Source organism: Lissotriton helveticus, chromosome 1_1 (assembly GCF_964261635.1).
Source record: "Lissotriton helveticus chromosome 1_1, aLisHel1.1, whole genome shotgun sequence".
NCBI lineage: Eukaryota > Metazoa > Chordata > Amphibia > Caudata > Salamandridae > Lissotriton > Lissotriton helveticus.
In genome coordinates, this window is record NC_136057.1 from 1,452,670,798 (window position 1) to 1,452,690,711 (window position 19,914).

At 49.5% G+C, this 19,914-nt stretch overlaps 1 protein-coding gene across 2 annotated transcripts in view; it reads left to right on the forward strand.

The window, feature by feature from the left end:
- Window positions 1-9,227, forward strand: part of DDX23 (DEAD-box helicase 23) — a 269,078-nt gene extending 259,851 nt beyond the window's left edge. For both annotated transcript variants that reach the window (XM_078685884.1, XM_078685889.1), the window contains exon 17: window positions 6,611-9,227. In XM_078685884.1, coding sequence (XP_078542010.1) covers window positions 6,611-6,834 — 224 coding nt within the window. In that variant the 3' untranslated portion in view covers window positions 6,835-9,227. The remainder of the gene's footprint in view (window positions 1-6,610) is intronic.
- Window positions 9,228-19,914: the final 10,687 nt, after the last annotated feature.

Here is a 19,914-nt window from a genome sequence, read left to right on the forward strand (position 1 = left end):
CGACGGTCTTGTGCTTACCCTCGGCTATATTATCACTCCACCTTGTCAGGATTCTCATTTCGGCGGAATCTTTAGACGGGTAATCTTGTTCTCTTATTAGACAATTGATCAGGAACTTTAATATCATGAGCTGGATCTCGGCTTTCCTTTGAGACATGGCCTCACTAATACTTTCTGGATCATCCCCTGTACGGATGAAACGATATATTCTGTCTAGATCTTCTTTCATATTCGGTAAGGTGACTAGATACTCGGCCACCTTTCTTACGCGGAATGAATATAAAACCATATTATCCTCGCCTGGGACTGGATCATAGCAACATTCGGCAAGGGATTTTCTTATTTCTGCAACAGACTGATACCTAGGCGTACGCTGTGACGCTTGTGCATGTAATTCGGCTAACGTTAAACGCTTGTGTGGCGGCGGGGTTTGAGGAGGACCTCCTCCTGCGGCCCCTAAACTAGAGTCGTCTACTGAGGCTCTTCGTCCTGGCAGAGTGGGAAATGGAAATGCAGGCTGGACTTGTATGACGGGCTGGACCGGGGGTACCGTAACAGGTACTCCGGTGTCTGGAGAAGCGGGAAGTGCCTGATTTACAGGGACTGGCGGAGCGCGAACAGGATTTGCATATTCTGGGACTGTGTCGTCCAAATAGGACGAAATAAAAATATCAGCTGCGGTCTGTTTGTGACGTAGCTTGGTCGGAACTAATGGTGGCGGGAAATTACTGGATGCCTCTGGGGTCGCTTTTGGCAAGCCCTCGGCAAGGAGAGGATACATACCCTTAATGAGGGCATGCCTCTGTCTGTCTAACTGTTCGGCTTTGACTTGTTCACCTATCTCGATTAATTCTCTTTCTTGGGCTCGTTCTTGGGATTCTCTACTTAACTCTGACTTTCTGACTTCCTTTTCCGTTCTTTTATGCGCTTCTTTACGCCATAACTCGATGGCATCTTTCTGTGACTGTCTGGCTTTCTTTTTCCATAATGCTTCTTCTACTCGCATGATACATTCGGCATCCCATGTACCCGATACGGGCCATCTATACTTTTCTTCTAACTGTTTGGTATACTCTACCCATAAATCTAGATATAATATGGCGCTTATGCCATGTTTCTGATACATAAAATAACCTGGACTGTCCCTAGGCGGAACAGGAACTGCTTCTTCTAATAAACCCCTTCTAGTTTTTAACTGACGTAACTTGGAAAATATAGGCATGACTGAACTGTAATCTGGACACAATACAATATACAATGAAAACACGAAATCACGTCACACTCATACCACAACATTAAAATACATGAAGAACATTATAAATAACAGTTCGAACAGAATATTACCTGGAATACTGAGAACAGAAATACAAGAATTTTCTCGAGAACGGAACAGACTAGAATTTCTGGATGCACTGCTGTAACAGTACGGAACATACCGGTCCCATGAAAGGGACGCATCAAGACCCGTATCCACCTAGGTGAACACTTCGTTTGCGAGTCTGGGTACCACCAACCCACGGACCAGGAGTCAATTTAGATTGGTCCTGTCTAGATACTACCCCAGCAATGGTACTCACCGGGCAGCACGGAACGGAAGGCCTCGGACTGGACTGGACTTCTACGACGACGAACTATGAACTTCGGACTTCAGTTACGGGTGGGCCTCCGGATACCTCGGACCTTGGACTCTCGGCTTGGGCTCTGGTCGGGACTCGCCGCGTTCCTCCACCGTCTCGTTTGGATGCTGGACCGCCTCCTCCGTCTCCTCCGTGGGCCTGAGGGATACTTGAAGCAGAAATATCTGCCAGTGCACGGTATGGTTCCGTCACGACTGCAGAGGGTCAGGGGGTCGGCGTGGCTTCACCGACGCATGGGGAAAGGGCAAGTCCCTATTCGGGCGCCATTATGTGGTAAATAAATAAATAATACCCTATTTTTGACTAGGCATAAATCATAACAGATAGCTCAATAAATAAGAGTCAAGATTCGAGGTAGTAGGAGTTTTCGCAGGTTTATTACAGCATAAGGACAGGATCAGGACAACCTGCATAGGAATAGGATGACAGGGCCCGGCAGCTGCCGGGGCTGGGTCTGGGATGAGCGCGCTAACTTTTAATAACAATACATGAACTTATATACATAGCGCAAACACATAGCATTACATTGCAGTAGGCGTAGCAGTGGGTGGAGCAGAAGGCGTGACGCGTAGCAGTCGCGAAAGATAACAGTAAAAGTTGGTGTAACTGGGCGTATACATAGACATGTGATGCAAACGTAACAGAATATGTCATGAATGGGCGGAAACATAGGAGGGGGCTACCTAAGGAGCCGGGACCTCTAACCTGGTGGTGCGCGCAAACTGGCAATGACGTATCACTAGGAGAAGCTGGGGGCTATGAACTCTGTGCTAGGAGCAGAGACTAAAGTCTGGAGGGTCGGAGCGACATGTACCTAAACCCTATCTGGTATCTGATGTTTAGGGAACATGTTGATATAAACTAGAAGTCATGAGGGGAAAAGCTAACTTGATTCTAAGACTGGACCATGCATTATTCTACATGTAGTACGTGATGAAGAATATTAAATGACCATTAAATACAGTATTTCTCTAACATGGAGACGAGAAGGCTAGACAATGACGGAAACTATTGATGCAGTTCAGTAGCTTAGGAATGCAGAGAAGGAGGACTGAACTGATAGCTGGAACTATAACATACTTTTGGCAGACTCAGAGGCAGAGCCAAGCTGCACCGGGCACTGCGAGGCAGGAAGTAAGTGAAGGGTCGAGGATACAGGTGGGGGCTGTATCGCTCCTCAGCGAGACTTTCTGGAGACAGGAGCTGAATCTAGTGTCCGGGCCCTGTTGAGGCCTGGAAACGGGGACTTTACAATGAAATAACGTGCACACTGGAAAACGTGGCAACGTAACGTTACATAGGCCTGATATTCGTAGTATTCACGAGGACTGGAAACTGACGTACTAGAGGTGGACACAACTGTAATTGCGTCATTAATCGGACATGGGGAATAACATATGCATATTGGTCATGCACACATAACATATGATGGATGAGGCGTAGGGACACAGAACATGGCAAAATTTACTTTTCCACAGCATTCATATCTTTCTATATTTGGCCTCGCCAGTGAAGGGGACCGGTTCAGTGAAGTGCCCTGCCCACCCCCAAAATACCATTCTACTTTTATTATCAGTTAAGCTTTACCATCAATGTAAAAAAGGCTCACTACTGTCCTCAACGCACTCTAGCTTTCCTTGGAGTCACCCTCAATCAAGAAACAGGCAAGGAGTTATGACCGTTTCTCATCATACCAGCGTGGACTATACAACCCTGGTGCCTGTTTCTCCTAGATATGCTGATTCATTTACCCCCTGTATGAAATGCTACTACGGCAGCCAAGCCTTTTGTCACTACATCAAGGCCAGTTTTGCCTCACCCCAACCTCCGGACGATCAATCTAGCGATTTGGCACCTGAGGTCTTAAAGTACACCTCCCTGTAGAATGTAGGGAAATACTAAAGGAAGCTAGAAGACCAACCACAATGACCTACTGTGCTGCAAAATGGAAGCAATTTGTTCAACACTGTGTAAAGATCCTAACAGCCTACCAATAGAGGTTTCATTACAAAGTAGGGTTACCTCCTACACCACTGAAAATGGGGCCTGTCTATTCCTATATAGTAGGTCACTTGGCCACTGTAGCTGCACTTCTCCAGAACAGACGGCATCAATTCATTTTCAAAATCCCTGTTGTAAGGAATTCAAGGAGGGCTTTAAAAGAGTAATCCCTCCAGTATTCCTGCCTTATACTTATGGATCCTCCACCTGAGTCACTCCGTTCATGTTCCCTTGATCGTGACAGTGTACTTTCTGTGTCAATATTACCTCACTTTTAAGAGTTTGTGAACTTCAAGCCTTTTTGTTGAAGAAGAGAAGTTCCACAGTGACTTTCTTTGGGTATCATTCCCCTAGTAGTATATGTAAAGCTGCGACATGGTCTTCTCTATTCACATTGCATTACTCTGTGGACTTCCAAACCAGACACGAGGCACAAAAATCCAAATGTTATTTAAAACTTTATTCCACACGTCTCCTGCCCCACCTCGCAAGTTACTGCATTAAGGGGAGGGAGGGGGGGTTCTGCTCTTGAGTCTCTGCACACCACGTGTTCCACAGGAGGACATGCTGCAAATGGAAAACATTACTTACCTGGAAGTAATATGCTTGCATTTAGTAGTGCGCCAGAGTTGCATGCTCCCTAACCACCTCCTCGGATGTGATAAAGGTTTGTTACATGTGGATTTCTAATTCTTTCTTAACTTTTGGCACTACACGGTCTTCATACCTCTTCGCGACACACATATACACCTAACTTTTGGGTGAAAACTCAATCTAAGGTGGAGTCTGTCCTGGTGCATTGTGGGTTTCAGGGGAGAGATCACTAGTTACTTTGAAACTGAAACTTCATCTTTGGGGGGAAAAACCTGCAACATCCAAGCCCAACACTAGATGGCAGGAGAGTGCACAGCATTCGAACTACAGCACTATGGGCTGCAAACCCTTTGTTGCAGGTAATTGTTATTGCATTTATATAGCGCTTACTACCACTGACAAGGCAGTGAAGTGCTTTTTCGGCCAGTAGCATGCTACTCCGGAACCCAAAAAGGATTAGTGGTGAATTGGTTTAGGGAGATAATAAATTAATGTGAGCAGTGGACGTGTGATTTTGTTATTTGGATTGAAAAAGGATAGTGAGTGGAGGGATAGAAGAGAGAAGGGTTTGCATTTATATAGGGCTTGCTACCCCTGATGAGGTGTCAAAGCACTTTCGGCGGGTAGCACACTAATCTAGAACCCAAACAGAATTAGTGTGGAATTAAAGTAATGGTTTCGTTCTTGAGGATACTCTGTTTACTATTTTCTTTGTTGATATTGCACTTTGCCTTGATGCTGAAATGATTTAACATATTTGTGTAGTTAACACTGATTTTTTTGTTTGAAATGTTGTTTACAGCGCACCTTTCTGTCTGTTTGCCAAAGCTGGTTTGACTCATGTTTTTTAAATTATTTATCAAGTTATCCTTGTGTGATTGCAGGAACTTGGCTTCGCTGTAAGCTCCAGACAGTTTTGCACACTCTTAAAATAATGCTGTTAAGCGTGGTTTCTGAGGCACTTGTGAGATTCTTTTATGGGCTAAAGTATTTGAGTTCCTTTGATTAATTTCTAAGGAGCTTGCCCGGAGCTGCTTGTCTGTTTTTGGAAGTCCTTTACACTTTTCACTTCTCTCTATATTTTCCTAGGCTGCAAGTTGGAGATTCCTAGTTTAGTAATTTTCTTTATTCCCTTTACTGAGAGGTATTATCAGTTTTTATATGGCAGTACTTGGTTTTGCCTTGTGGTGATTGGGGTTTGTTGGTGGAAAGAAGAATCTAGATAGGACAGAAGAGCCTTCAATTTTCTGAAAGGCATGTTTAGCTTTTTTTTTAAGGCCTATTGCTGCTGTTATTTTAATTCACTCTGGAGTACACTCTTTGACTCCAGAGTACACTCTTTCCCCTGGCCCTTATTTTCAAGGGTATGTGCAAAGAAGCATCACACACATGGTTTTTGTGTCTCTCTCTATATATTGGTCCATAGCTGTTCTGCTTGTCCTCAAATGCATCCATCCTCTGGGCTTTTATCAGCCATATAATCTAACCCTCAGTGGATTGGTACTACTAAAGCTACTGGATCGTGTTTCGCCTATCAATCTCTAAGAACCCATGCTACTGGAAAATAGATTACCCTATGCAGTAGGGACTCTTCAGTTCCCAGTTCTTGCATAGCCACAGGCGAGGCACCCTTCTTTTACGTATGAGAAGGTGACATTCAGTCTTGGTGAATGGCTATCCCAAAAAAAGGTAAACTTAGAAAGTGGCAATAGCAGTATGGATGAAGACTAGGGCTGTGTGAAATTGGTTAAAGATACTGAGGATTCCTCTCAAGAGCTTGACGGGCTCCAAAATTAAAATGATTTATACTGTTTTGAGGGATCAGCCTTGCAAGTTTGTGACTCTAGAATGTACTTACAATGTTGCAACGGGCAGGCTTCGGCTCTTGAGTGTACAGGATCAGTATTCTGCAGTAGTGACAGGAGAGCTGCAGGGTGGGTTTGCAGTGTTCTTGAGGGCAGAGGTGCGGGTTGGTTTGTGGTGAAACTTCTGATGGAGTTGCAGATGTGAAGTATGGCTTCTTAGAAGGTCTTGATGTAGGCTACATCTTTTTCATGTGTCGTAGAGGGGCGGGTGGTACTAGTACGATGTGGGACAGGCATGGGCTTGAATCTCTTGTGGCTCCCATTTTGGGGGAGCATATGGGAGTCGAGGTGCACATTGGTGAACTCCCTTCCTCAACACTATGTGGCAGATGACCCTGTTGGAAAGTTTGTGTTTCCCTCGTTTCACTTGTAATCTTTAAATGAAAGCCTGTGAGTGGGGAGTCCCTGACAGTGCATGTGTGAGAGGTACAGACTCGCAAGAGGGCTTTGTTAAAAGTGATTTCCCCCAGACTGCTTTTACTTTAACATTATTCTTGCTTTTCTATTCCACAGACTATATTCATCGTATTGGCCGTACTGGCAGAGCTGGCAAGAGCGGTGTGGCCCTCACTTTCCTCACCAAAGAGGACGCGACGGTGTTCTATGATCTGAAGCAGGCCATCCTGGAGAGCCCGGTGTCCTCATGCCCTCCGGAGCTTGCCAATCACCCAGAAGCCCAGCACAAGCCGGGCACTATCCTCACCAAGAAGCGCAGAGAGGAGACCATTTTTGCCTGAGATGACGCGGCTGCTCTTCCTGTACAGGACTGGCATCTCAGGGAGGGGCTGCATCCGAATGGAAAGGACTCTCAGATAGTCTCAACGCCATCATTGGGGGCGAGGAACAGCAGGCTTGGGTAGGAGAGGGGACCGCTTCATCTCATCGTCTTACCGCAAAGTGACCTGCAACAACAGAGTGCCGTCCCTGAAGGACAACAGGAAGGGATTCTGAAGCACTACGGAGTTGTCAGTGGGTTTGGAGCATATTCTGGTTGCTCCTTGTATTTTTGTCCACATTCAGATGGGACGGGTGGTAGATATCGCTCCAACACCTACATCCAGAAACAGACGAGGCCAAAGACAGATTTTGTTTGCCAGCTCACATGCAAACAATGCTGACTGAGCCCCCGCTCCTCAGCCCCGAGTTAAACCTCTGTGTAGAGGACTGATGGCAGACTTGCCCCTCACTTCCTCTCTTTCACGCATTCACATGTCACGCAAACGCTAACCGGAGTTCCTGCTCATCTCTTCCTGCTTGGTGCGCGTGCAAGACTAGTGGCAGACTCCGCTTCCTGTTTCCTTATCTGTAACAGATATGTGGCGAGAGCCAGCTCCTTACACACTCACCCATGTGCAGCTAGAGGTAGCAGCAGACCCTCCACGTCACTCCACTTCGCACATACAGAAAGGTCAGCTGAGTCGGTCTCTCGCTTTGTTACCTGCCTGCATACTGGGCTAAAGGCAGCCACTGCTCTTGTCCACTGGCTGTTGAGCAGATGGAGCTGGAAACAGAGCCACCTCCTCACGCACATTCAGAAGGCTGCTTCAGCTCGTGCCCCCTCACCCATATACAGGCCTGGTTAAAGGTCAATCCAGCTTTTGGTTCCTTTACCAGCACACAGACGGGGAGGTAGGGGGAACCCTGGCCCTACTTACATATAAGTAGCTGAAATCGGACTATGCACGTCACTCTTCACCAAAATACAAATGTGATGGCTAACCCTAGTCCTCCCTGGCCCCTTATCCACATACAGATAGTGCTGAATGTAGACTACTCTAAAGTCACTAACAGAGTACACTGCACTGTGCTTCCTCATCCACATACAGTCAGGGATGTGGACAGTCAGCTCATGGTCCACGCAGGCGGATAAAACATGATGAGGGCAGATTTTGCCCAGGTGCCTGTCCATGTATAACCAGCAGTAAAGGAGGGCCTGCTCCTTGCCACCTTATTGGTGCATTGACGGCTAAGGCCTGGTCCCCTCTGCTTTGCCCAAGTGACAAAATAGCTGAGGACACGCTGTGCCCCTCACTCCCTCGTGTGCATACAGCGAGGGAGGAGGCAGAACCTGCTTCCTCAGGCACTCACAGACAGACATGGGTGAAGGTAGACCGTGCGACTCAGTCCTTCACCCACAGGCAGAGTGAGCGGCGGCAGCAGGCCCTGCTCCTGTCGACTATATACAGTTGGCGAAGACGAACTGCAATATTGGCACGGTCATCCGCGCTCACCCTGCACTGAAGGCATTCCCTCCTCCGCAGCCTTTCACCCACACACAGACCACTAAAGGCAAACACATCTACTCACTCTTGAACCCACTTACCATCAGGGCCGAAAGCAGACCCTGGTCCTCACCTTCTCACCCATGTGCAGAGGGGGCTGAAGGCAGATCTTACTGCTCAGCCTCACCCTGGGCTGTGGCTGTGTCAGCCTCGCCCACATACAAGAGGGCTGAAGGAAGAACCTGCTCCTCCTCTTGCATCCATTTACAAACCAGACTAAAAGCAGACTTTCATTCACAGATCTACAGGCCTGAAGGCAACCCCCGTCACAGGCCTTCTCTCTTGTTCCTTCAGGTGTGCGGGCAGAACATGCACCATGAGTTCTCGGGTGTAAGCAGCCCTACTTCTCTGTTTCTCAGCCACAAACAAACAGGGCTGAAGGAAGACTATGCATACTCCTTTTCACCCGTGTGCGGACCGGGCTAGAGGCAGTCTCCCTGCTTCTAAGCCTCTCATTCCAGCACAACTTCATCCAATCATGTACACAGTGTGAATACCAGCCTCTCTCACAGATTCCTTACTCCAAGCTCACTGATTCACCATACCTGAGTTAAGGAGAGTCAGTTTGCCTTTCTCCTGTTCTGTTTCGATGAAGTGGGTGGGGAGGTGCTTCCGACTCCAGAGAAAATTATTAGCAACAGATAATAGAACACAAAAGCCGGGTATCCTCAGTTTTAGGAGGAAAGTGAACTTTGTGCAAGAAGCAGAGCCCCTGGCGTCACGCAAGGTTTCGTGTGTTAAATCTTGATGTAAATAAACTGAAGGTTTGTGTATTTTGTACTGTCATTTCATGTTCTGCCTTTGGAAGTTGGATTGGACTTCAAGCAATAAAGCTCATGACATCCTGAGTCTGAAGCCTCCGTTCTGACCTTGGCCTCCTTCTATCCCGCTTTTCTGATCTAATTTTGTTTTTGTTTGTGTGGTGCTTCAAGCCAGGAGATTAGATGCAGTTCCTGCTTTCTGTTTTTTTCCCACCCGGGGACACTTGAGAATGCAGCTGTTGTCCCAGTGAGTAGACAGTACTTACTTTAATACATTCACGTTCATAAATCATTTTCAGTGTTTTTTCCCAGCGAGATGTTTTTTAAAACAAGCTTATGGACTAAATGTATAAAAATGATGGTTTCTGCCCGTTGTAGGTCTGGCTTTGGTCAAGATATTTTATTTTACAAATTGTAAATGTTTAATATAGTGATAAAGGCTTCCAGCCAGCCCTCTCTGTCCATTGGTCTCTTATTGTGTTATTCACATTTTTCATACACCCTCTACAGCAAATAGCATGGGGCAGTGGGTAAGCCCGCTTCAACCATCAGCTAATTTCATTGTGAGTGATTGCATTCTACCCTTCCACAAAGAGCATGCATGTCCACACACAAAGTAGTTCTCTTGGATGTAAAGGGCTGCTATCACAATGACAGCTTTTTGATACCAAAAACATTTGTTCGAGGCATATGAGCTGCAGAGTTCGAGGCATGTGGGCTGCTAAATTCATATCTATTGCATAGATCGCCGCCTAGTGTTGGGTCCGGATGATTGCACATTGTTGTCCTGGAAGAGTCTTCGAAGTATCACGAGATAGGTGGCTCCTCCCCTGGACTACAGTGCGCATGGGCATCGACTCCATCCCCAGATAGTTTTTTTCCGCCATTGGGTTCGGATGTGATTTCGACGTCTCCTGTTCGGAATCGATAAAACAATTTCTTTAAGGCCAAAAGTCCTTCTTTACCCTGTCGGAGTCTGCTGATATTGCGTGGGAGCGTAATATACAACCGGTGTGGGACAGGGTTCAATCCGACATCAAAACGTGGTCGCGCATGCCTCTGAATATCTATGGCAGATCTGCTATTTTTAAGATGGTGGCCCTCCCTAGACTGCTATACCAGCTACAAAACCATCCGTACAGAGTGGACCCGCAGTGGTTCCGGCGTGTAAACTCCTTATTGGGCCGGTTTCTATGGGCTGGGGGTGCTTCTAGGGTGGCACTGCGGACCTGCTTTTTGTCCACATACTGTGGAGGTCTCGCGACGTCAGACATATTGTCCTACTATCAAGCCTCTCATTTGCTGGTCTTAAATGAGTGGTGGTACGGTGGCCGTGATGATCCGGCGTATGCCCTAGAACATTTTCTGATGGGAGGTGCCACGCTCCATACCCTCTTGTATTCGGCCAGGCGGCGGAAGTCGCTGCCGCATGCGACTCAAGTGGTCTTCCTGATATGGAGGCAGGCACTGCGTCGAATGGGCTGGTGGGGACGGCTGACGGCCGAAACTCCGCTGTGGAACAACGGGCAGCTCCCTGCACTGGCTTCCCTGCAGGGGTTTGGTGGCTGGGATTCCATAGGGATCTCGTCACTTGGTAATATACTTACCGGGACTACCCTTAAATCCTTTGAAGCGCTCAGCGCCGAATTTGCGATGCCTAAGACCCAGTTTTTTAAGTACCTACAGCTTCGTCACGCTCTGGCGCCGAGTCTGGTGGAGCTGGACCAGCTTCCAGACTTTAGCCCCGTGGAGGCTAAGCTTTTCATGGGAGACCTAGGGGATAAAAAAGTCTCGAAAATCTACCAAACACTGGTCACTCACTGCTCCTCTTCCCTGGTGTCGCTGAAGGCCTCTTGGGAGGTGGATGTTGGTCCGCTGGATGAGGATGACTGGAGAGAAGCGTTGGAATCCCCCCGGGGCACAGCTATAGCAGTTCGGCTGCGATTCATACAATATAAATATTTACATCGGGCCTATTACACTAGAGAGAGACTGTGGAGGGCGGGCCTGATTGCTTCCCCTGATTGCTTGCGCTGTGGGGCTTAGAGAGGCACATTGGTGCACACTGTGTGGTCGTGTGTGGGCCTGGTCCGGTTCTGGGGTGGAGTGTGGGACTGCCTGTCGGAGGTGCTGGGATGGGAGCTACCTCGTACACCTAGGTTGGGTCTTCTTCATATCCTGGATCAAGTGGGTGGTAACATCTATAAGCGCCATCTCCTTCTGTTAGGCCTTGTTGTGGCCAAGAGGGATCTGGCGAGGGCCTGGAAGAGTGACCGCGCCCCCCCGCTTAACGCTTGGAAGGCGGGCTTAGACTTCCTCATGGGGCTGGAAAAGCCAGTGTTTGAAGCCAGGGGCTGCCCTCGGAAACATTACAGGATCTGGAAGCGGTGGGCGGACTACAGAGACCTGACATTGGATCCTCCCGCTGAAACGAATGATGATCTGTCCGATGATTGAGACCTCGGGGCCTGGAAAGTTCCAAGACACTTAGTATGTTTCCTCTTGTATACTGCAGCTGATTGTGATCACGTGCATCGGGTTGGGGTGGGATAAGGGGTGGGTAGTTGGGACCGTTGCAGTTGTGGGGGGGATAATGGGGCGGGTAGGGGTTAGTCATAGGTTTGAGCCATACGTATATTCTGCTGTAATTTGCATATTGACGTGCTCTCCTGCTCTTGGAGAGCTGTACACTTGATTGCTTGAACTTCTAATAAATACAGTTTTGAAAAAAAAAAAAAAGTCCTTCTTTACTTCGTCGGTATTGTTCGCGTTCGGTCTCGTGTGTACTCCAACTCTTCGAGTCGGATATCTGAGGAGTCGGGTGACTCTTCGGTCATCGAGGCCCTGTCTACGCAGCAAGACCCCGACGACCCTGCGATGGAACGAAGTCCGTTCAAGTACTGCCCCGTGTGCGGTTCGAAGTACCCACACATCGACGTGCATCCTGTATGCAACAAATGCCTGTCGCCGGACCACAACGAGGCCAACTGTATGGCCTGTTCGAAGTTCAGGTCGAAGAAGACGCTCAAGCTTCGGCGCGTGGCGCGCCTCGAGGCCCAGCGATCGGCGCCAGTCGACATCTTCGTAGACCCCGAAGCAGACGAGCAAGAGCTTCACCTGCAGATCTCACCTACATCGGCGGAGGTCGAGGCCGACTACGGGGAACCTGTCGAGGGCCAAGACCTAGACGAATACGTCGAAGAGGTAGGGGACGACTGTAGGAAGGTAGATCCCTGACTATGGTTGCCCCCAACTTTTTGCCTGGTGTTTTGCTGGTTTTCTGACTTAGTTGACCTGGGGCCCTGCCATTCAGGACCCCAGGCCCACTGCTCTCTCTGTTAAACTGGATTCCATGTACCCTAGGTACATATCTGATTGGATACTGAGTCACCTTATCAGTCCCTGTACAGTATACCTTAGGTATCCAGGGCATAGGTGTACCCAGGGCCTACCAGGGGCTGAAGCATGTATTATGCCACCCCTGGCTGGCCATCCAAAACTGACACAACTGGCTGCTTGACAGCTGGGGCAAGGTGGTGTAATCACCCTTTGCTTTAGATATAGTATTCCTATATCTAACCCTAAAATGGACACATATATTCCTATCAGTCACTCCTATGGCAGGCCTTAACAATCCTGAAGGCAGAGTGCTTGGAATAATGTGAAATGGTGCTCTGGCATGAGCTGAGCACGTTTGCAGCTTGCGGAACCAAGTCCTAATAGCTGTTCCATGATAACGCTATACCATATACTCTTAAGTGCATTATGTACCTCGCGGTCATATGCTAACTTTGGTATAGCATTATCAAAACATGTCGAGTAAGGTGTCATACGAATTGGAATACTAACCCCTCGCCAATTCTGGCGACGGGGTTAGCATTCCACCCTTCTAGAGGGACACGCCATGTTGGTAACCTGTAACCCCGGTTAAAGTCAGACATAGCCTCAGCTCCACAAGATGGATGCTGCCACCGAGACACAAGTCTGCCCTCCTGCTGCTGGGAGTCCTTCCAGCAACGGAGGCAAGGACAAAGGGTTTCCTGTCAGGGGCGGTGCCAGCACCATCCCAGACAGGATTTTGTGTATCCCAGGTAGGCAGGGCTTTAGAGGAAGGTGACTGCAAGTGGCACCCCGGTGCTCACTGTGCATAGGCCGGCTCAAACGAGTTCTGGGGGCACACCAGCCCCTGAGCTGGGGAGAGACCTGACAAAGGAGAGGGGTGTAACCACCCCCCTCCTAGTCCCACCCATAGGGCAGGACTTAGACGCGTGCCAGCCCCCTTTTGCAGGATAAAGGTAGGAGCAGGCCCCCTTCCAAATTAGATCATCTTTGAATCCTGAAACTACTTTCCACGAAAGGAACTCAAGACTTCTTCTCAAGATTTCTCCTTTGTGACTAAGGAGTAGTCACCCTGCAGCAGCAGGCACCATCCAAGCATCGCGGTTTGCTGTAAGTCTCTCCTCCGGATCAAGACTGCCCAGCTCGACGAGAACCGGCTTCCCTGGCACCTCTGACCTCTACCTACATCATCAGCCCAGCTGAGATCCGTGGGTGTGACGAGACCTCGAGGGACCGGCCATCTTCAAGACTGCACGACGCTTGCCCAGCACGACTACTGAGGGATCCTCACGTGAGTGATTTGGGGTCCGAGAAGCCCCAACCCTGAGCAGCTCCAGCACCGAAGTCCAGCCCCCTTGCATCCACGAGATCTGCGTGGGGCTCTTCTGCTCTTTGCACCGCGTTGTCCAGGTCACTTGCCCGTTGGCTAGTGGCCCTTCTGACGACGAACTACGACTACAACACCGCTGGTCTGGTTGCTCCAGACTGGCCCTTGCTCCCCTCCAACAGAGGAGCACCCCGGACCCTCCTGGTCCACTCCAGACGCCATTTTGAGTCCACCGCGTGGGCTTGCATTTGCCAAGAGTTGTTGCACCAATCCTGGGTCCAGCGACGTCAACAGCAGATACCTTCGTGGGACAGCTCGCACCTCCATCCTGGTCGCCGACAACGCCTCCTGGTCCGAGAGACTGCAGAGCCCAGCGTCGCCCACTCACCTGGTCGAGGTGACTTCGTCCGGTGCCATCCTGGTGCCCACCTAATCACTGGCTAGTGATTCAGAACTTGGTCCCCTCTGCTTACAGGTACTCTTCTTCAACTGATACAGTCCTTGGATCAGCCTGGAACATCTTCACTGGTCGCCTGCCAGCAACTTCTTTCTTCAGGCTCCATAGACTGCAACGAGGATCTCCGACGTCTTTTCAGCCCTATGCAGCCGCAGCCCCTGGGCTAGGTAACCTGAGCATTTCAGTGCTCCAGCATAGTCTAACCATCTAAGTGTCAGGATCCTTTGTCGTTTCAGCTCTACTTAGTCAGGTTTGCCCGAGAACACTAACTTTGTTTTTACTAGCCTCCATAGACTTTGTTCCGCATTACGCGTGAGAGTTCCCACTCTGCACACGACGTCCCTAGGCCTCCTGCTTGTAATCTGATGATTCAGTAGAATAGTCCTAGCGATCCCAAAGCCTATGAGAGTAGTACTTACCTGCTAGTAATCTCGCATTCCACTTTTTGTGTATATGGTTTTTCGTGCCCCTCGGCCATTTGTGTAAATTGTGCGACTTAAAGTATTTTCTTAAGAGTTTTGTTATGTGCTTAGCTCCCTGACTCATAAAGAGATCAGGGTAGACTTGTTATAAATAAATATCCTTTTATTTTCATAACAACTTGTGTGGTGTCCTTTCACTTGGTGTTCAAGGGGTAAATGTGATGGTAAAACAGCTGGCTTAACACGCCCTCTAGAGTCTTAGCCTTAGACTGCTCTTGTCCATGCTACTAGGATAGCTGGTCTATCAGGTTGACTTACAACCAATCATCAATAAGGGTTGTTTGGACTGATACATAGTGATCACTAGAATAGTGAGCACTGCATATCAGTCCAACTTCTCACAACGACGAGGAAGCTTATGGGGCCGTGGAAGATAGCTCGGAGGAAGAGCTATGCCCCGTACGTACAATTGCTATGGCTCAGGTCACGGGATCGCCACACGGCCTTACCCACGACCCTACACCTCAATCCTCGGCCCCGCCTTCTGGCCCGGCTACGGACATACTAGCGGAGCCTCCATTACCTAAATCGAAATCGAAACTAAAAACATCGGAATCGAAAACAACAAAGATAGCCGACACACCATCGAAACCGAAGACGTCTGCGACACCATCGGCGCCGTCGTCCTCGGAGACTTCGAAGCCGAAGAAGGCTGTCGAACAGGCTAAGGTACCGAAAGGGGTCAAGGAGCCAAGCTCGAAGAAGGTCGTCGAGCAAGTGTGTAGCAAAGTAGTCGAAGTCGAGGAAGACTGTCGAAACGCCTTCGGCCACGACTGCCGCACCAACAGGCAAACGGGCAGTCGAATCGAAGTCCGCGAAGGGCACCGAGCCAAAGTCTGGAGCCCCGACAATAAAAGAAAAAGCTGTCGTTCCGAAGCCTGCGGCGTCGACGCCTACACCTGTAGCAGGGGGCCGGAGTGCAGTTGTCGAGGGAGAGTCGACGGTCGGATCTTCCCCTGTGGGTGGACCAAGGTCATCGGTCGGATCGACAAAACCATCCGCTTCTTTTACAAAGCAGGTAGCAGACTCCCTTAAGCGGATACGGGAAAAGGGGTTGACGTCGGAGCCGAAAACGCCCTCGGTACCACAGTCGATAGCCCCACCGAAGAAGGCTTCGACGCCGATACTTTATACTCTACCGCCGAAGGCCTTTGCACCCCGATCGGTGCCACAGGACACAGAAGGGTCGGGGAAAACGCAAGAACGTGGATGTTTCGATTGACAACCTTCACTAGAAGAGCAGTCGGAACATTATATCGACGCCGACACGGGAATATTAACGCTCCACAAGAGGAAAATTACTTCCAAGCCTGTGGAGTCGTTTGTCATACCTCTAAAGAAGAAGAGGCCAGCGCCAGACACACCAGAACTCGTTGAACCCATCCCTCAAAGACCTAGGAGGAGTCCAACACCTTCACCCACTTGCTCAGAGGGAGATGAGGGTGAACAGGATGAAGAGTATAACTTTCCAGACAATCAATACTGACCCTGATGAGCAGCAGGACTCATGGGTGGACTCTGGGGACCAGGGTGACCAACAAGTGGTACATGACCCACAGGTTTTTGGTGTAAAAACTTCTCCAACAGAAGACTCTGCGGCATTTAATGCCTTAATTGAAAGGGCGGCTACAAACCATAAGGTGGAACTGCATGCCGACCCTGTGGAAGTTGACTTTTTGTTTGACACTTTCTCTGCATCAGAAAAGACTGTGAAGACACTTCCTATGCTCAAAGGGGTTCTCAAGCATGCCACAGACATTTTCAAAGAACCCACAAGGGCAAGGGTGGTGAACCCCCGGATAGAAAAGAAATACAGACCGGCACCTGGAGACCCAACTTATATACGGGGCCAGTTGCCTCTGGACTCTTTGGTGGTCTCCAATGCCCGCAAGAGGGCGAATTCACAGACCACGGGTGAAGCTCCTCCCCCAGACAAGGAGTCAAAAGTGCTGGAGGCATCGGGGAAAAGGGTGGCAGCTCAAGCAGCCAACATCTGGCGCATAGCTAACACACAAGCCCTGTTGGCTAGATATAATAGGGCACACTATGACACTTTAGAGCAGCTATTACAACACCTTCCAGACAAGTTTAAAGAAGGAGCTGAGATGCTAATACAGGAGGGCAAGATCATTTCCAACGCTGCAATCAAATGTGCGCTCGATGTTGCAGATACTGCAGCAAGAGCGATAAACACTAGTGTGATGTTGAGGCGTCAAGCATGGCTCCGCATCTCAGGGTTCAAGCCAGAGATCCAGACAACCATACTCAACCAGCCCGTTAACCCAGACAGACTGTTTGGCCCGGAGGTTGACACCACCCTCGAGAAGATCAAAAAAGATACTGAGACAGCTAAATCCATGGGTGCGCTTCAATCTCAGCAATTCAGAGGGAACACTTTTCGTCGCTCAGGTTCACGAGGTGTTACCAGAGGACACTTGGCACAGCAGACGCAATTCAATAGAGGATGCGCACAGTCCTCCTACCCCAAACAGGGTAGAGGAGGTTACAGAGGAAACCGCGCCAAGGGCAGAGGCAGAGGCAACAACAGTTCCCGTTCCTCTGCTGCCAACAAACAGTGACTCTCTGTCACTGCCCCCCGACCATCTAACACCCGTCGTGGGGAGACTCCAGCAGTTCCTGCCAGTCTGGGAGTCCATCACCACAGACAGGTGGGTAAGGAAACTTATCCAGTTCGGGTATTGTCTAGAGTTGACGTCCACTCCACCCAACATACCCCCAAGACAACGTCCTATATCAGCAGAGCACTTGCACTTATTGCAGCAAGAGGTCCTTGCGATGCTGCAAAAAGGCGCAATAGAGCTCGTGCCGGTGGAGGAAGAAGGCACAGGGGTTTATTCCCTGTACTTCTTAATCCCAAAGAAGGACGGCTCGCTCAGGCCCATTCTAGACCTACGCCCCCTCAACCTGTACATACTCTCAGAACACTTTCACATGTTAACACTACAGCAGGTTCTTCCATTGTTAAACCAGGGAGACTTCCTCGCAACCTTGGACCTCAAGGATGCTTATTTCCACATACCACTCCACCCATCCCACAGAAAGTACCTCAGGTTCACCATACAAAACAGGCATTACCAGTTCAAGGTCCTACCCTTCGGAGTGACCACTGCCCCCAGGGTGTTCACAAAGTGTCTGGCGACCGTGGCAGCGCCCCTCATGAGACAATCCATACATGTCTACCCTTACCTGGACGACTGGCTCGTTCAAGCCAAGTCGGCACAGCAGTCCGCCGCACACATGTCCCACACCATTCACCTCCTTCACAGTCTGGGGTTTTCCTTAAACAATCCAAAGTCGCACCTTCAGCCAGCCCATGTGCGGCAGTATCTAGGCGCGACGATAAATACTCTGACTGCTACAGCTCAGCCGAACCCAGCGAGAATCGACAACATCCAGTCGCTCATCCAGAGGTTCAGACCGCAACACTCACTCCCCGCGAGAGTGTTCATGCAGTTGATAGGCATGATGGCCTCCTGCATCTTCATAGTCCCGCACGCAAGATTGCATATGCGTCCGCTCCAAGAATGCTTGGCGAATCAGTGGACACAGGCTCAAGGACAGTTAAAGGACCTAGTGTTGGTGACCGGTCGGGCGTACACCTCTCTGCATTGGTGGAATCCACACAACCTTTGCAAGGGCCGACCGTTCCAAGAGCCTGTGCCACAGATCATCCTGACAACGGACGCATCTCTCCAGGGATGGGGAGCTCATGTGCTCCACTACACGGTGCAGGGCCTATGGACGACACAGCAAAGGAAGATGCACATCAACTATCTAGAGCTGATGGCAATCTTCATGGCACTCAAATCCTTCAAAGTACATCTGTGCAACAAAGTCGTGTTGATCCGGACGGACAACATGACAGCCATGTACTACATCCAGAAGCAGGGGGGTACGCACTCTCCACAGCTGTCTCATCTGGCTCAGAGCATGTGGAAGTGGGCCATTCAGAGGAACATCTTCCTCATGGCGTAACACCTTCCGGGCGAGGACAATCAGATGGCGGATCTGCTCAGCAGGTACAGCCATCAAATGCACAAGTGGGAGATACATCCATCAGTACTCCACCCGTACTTCCAGCAGTGGGGTCATCCAGAGATCGACCTGTTTGCCACAAGGGAAAACGCAAAATGCCAAAGCATTGCCGCCAGGTTCCCTCACCCACAATCGCAGGGCAATGCGATATGGATGAACTGGTCAGGCAGATTTGCGTACGCCTTTCCCCCAGCACCTCTCATTCCGCTGGTGGCAAGAAAGCTAAGGCAACACTCGGTGACGCTCATCCTGGTTGCTCCAACGTGGGCACGCCAACCGTGGTACACCACGTTTCTAGAACTCTCCGTGGTACCGCATCAAAGGTTGCGTCTCACACCCAGGCTCTTGACGCAGAACCATGGCGACATTCAGCATCCGGATCCGCACCAGCTCAATCTGGCGATCTGGCTCCTGAAGTCTTAGAGTTTGGCTACCTTAACCTGCCTCCGGAATGCATGGACATCATCAGGGAGGCCAGGAAGCCCACTACCAGAGCTTGCTATGCTGCGAAATGGAAGCGGTTTGTCATTTACTGTACAGAACATCACATAAACCCGCTAGATGCATCCATTCCTAACATCATCTGTTATTTGTTACATCTTTACAAGTGCAATCTAGCGTACGCTTCCATTCGGATACACTTATCTGCCATAGCGGCTTACCTCCAGAACAGGCAGCATCTCTTCCTTTTCAGGGTGCCTGCCATTAAAGCCTTCCTGGAAGGTCTGAAACAAGTCATTCCTCCCAGAACCCCACCAGCTCCTATGTGGAATCTCAATGTGGTTCTCACTAGGCTGATGGGCCCACCTTTTGAGCCTCTACATTCATGTGAGATTCAGTTCTTAACATGGAAAGTGGCTTTCCTCATTGCTATTACATCTCTCAGACGTGTTAGTGAGCTGCAAGCGCTCACAATACAAGAGCCATTTTTACAAATTCACTCAAACAGGGTTGTGCTCCGCACTAACCCCAAGTTCCTTCCAAAGGTGGTGTCTTACTTTCATGTCAATCAGACAATTGAACTGCCCGCATTCTTTCCAAAACAGGAAACAGTAGCAGAAAGAATGCTCCATACGCTGGACGTCAAAAGGGCGTTGATGTACTACATTGACA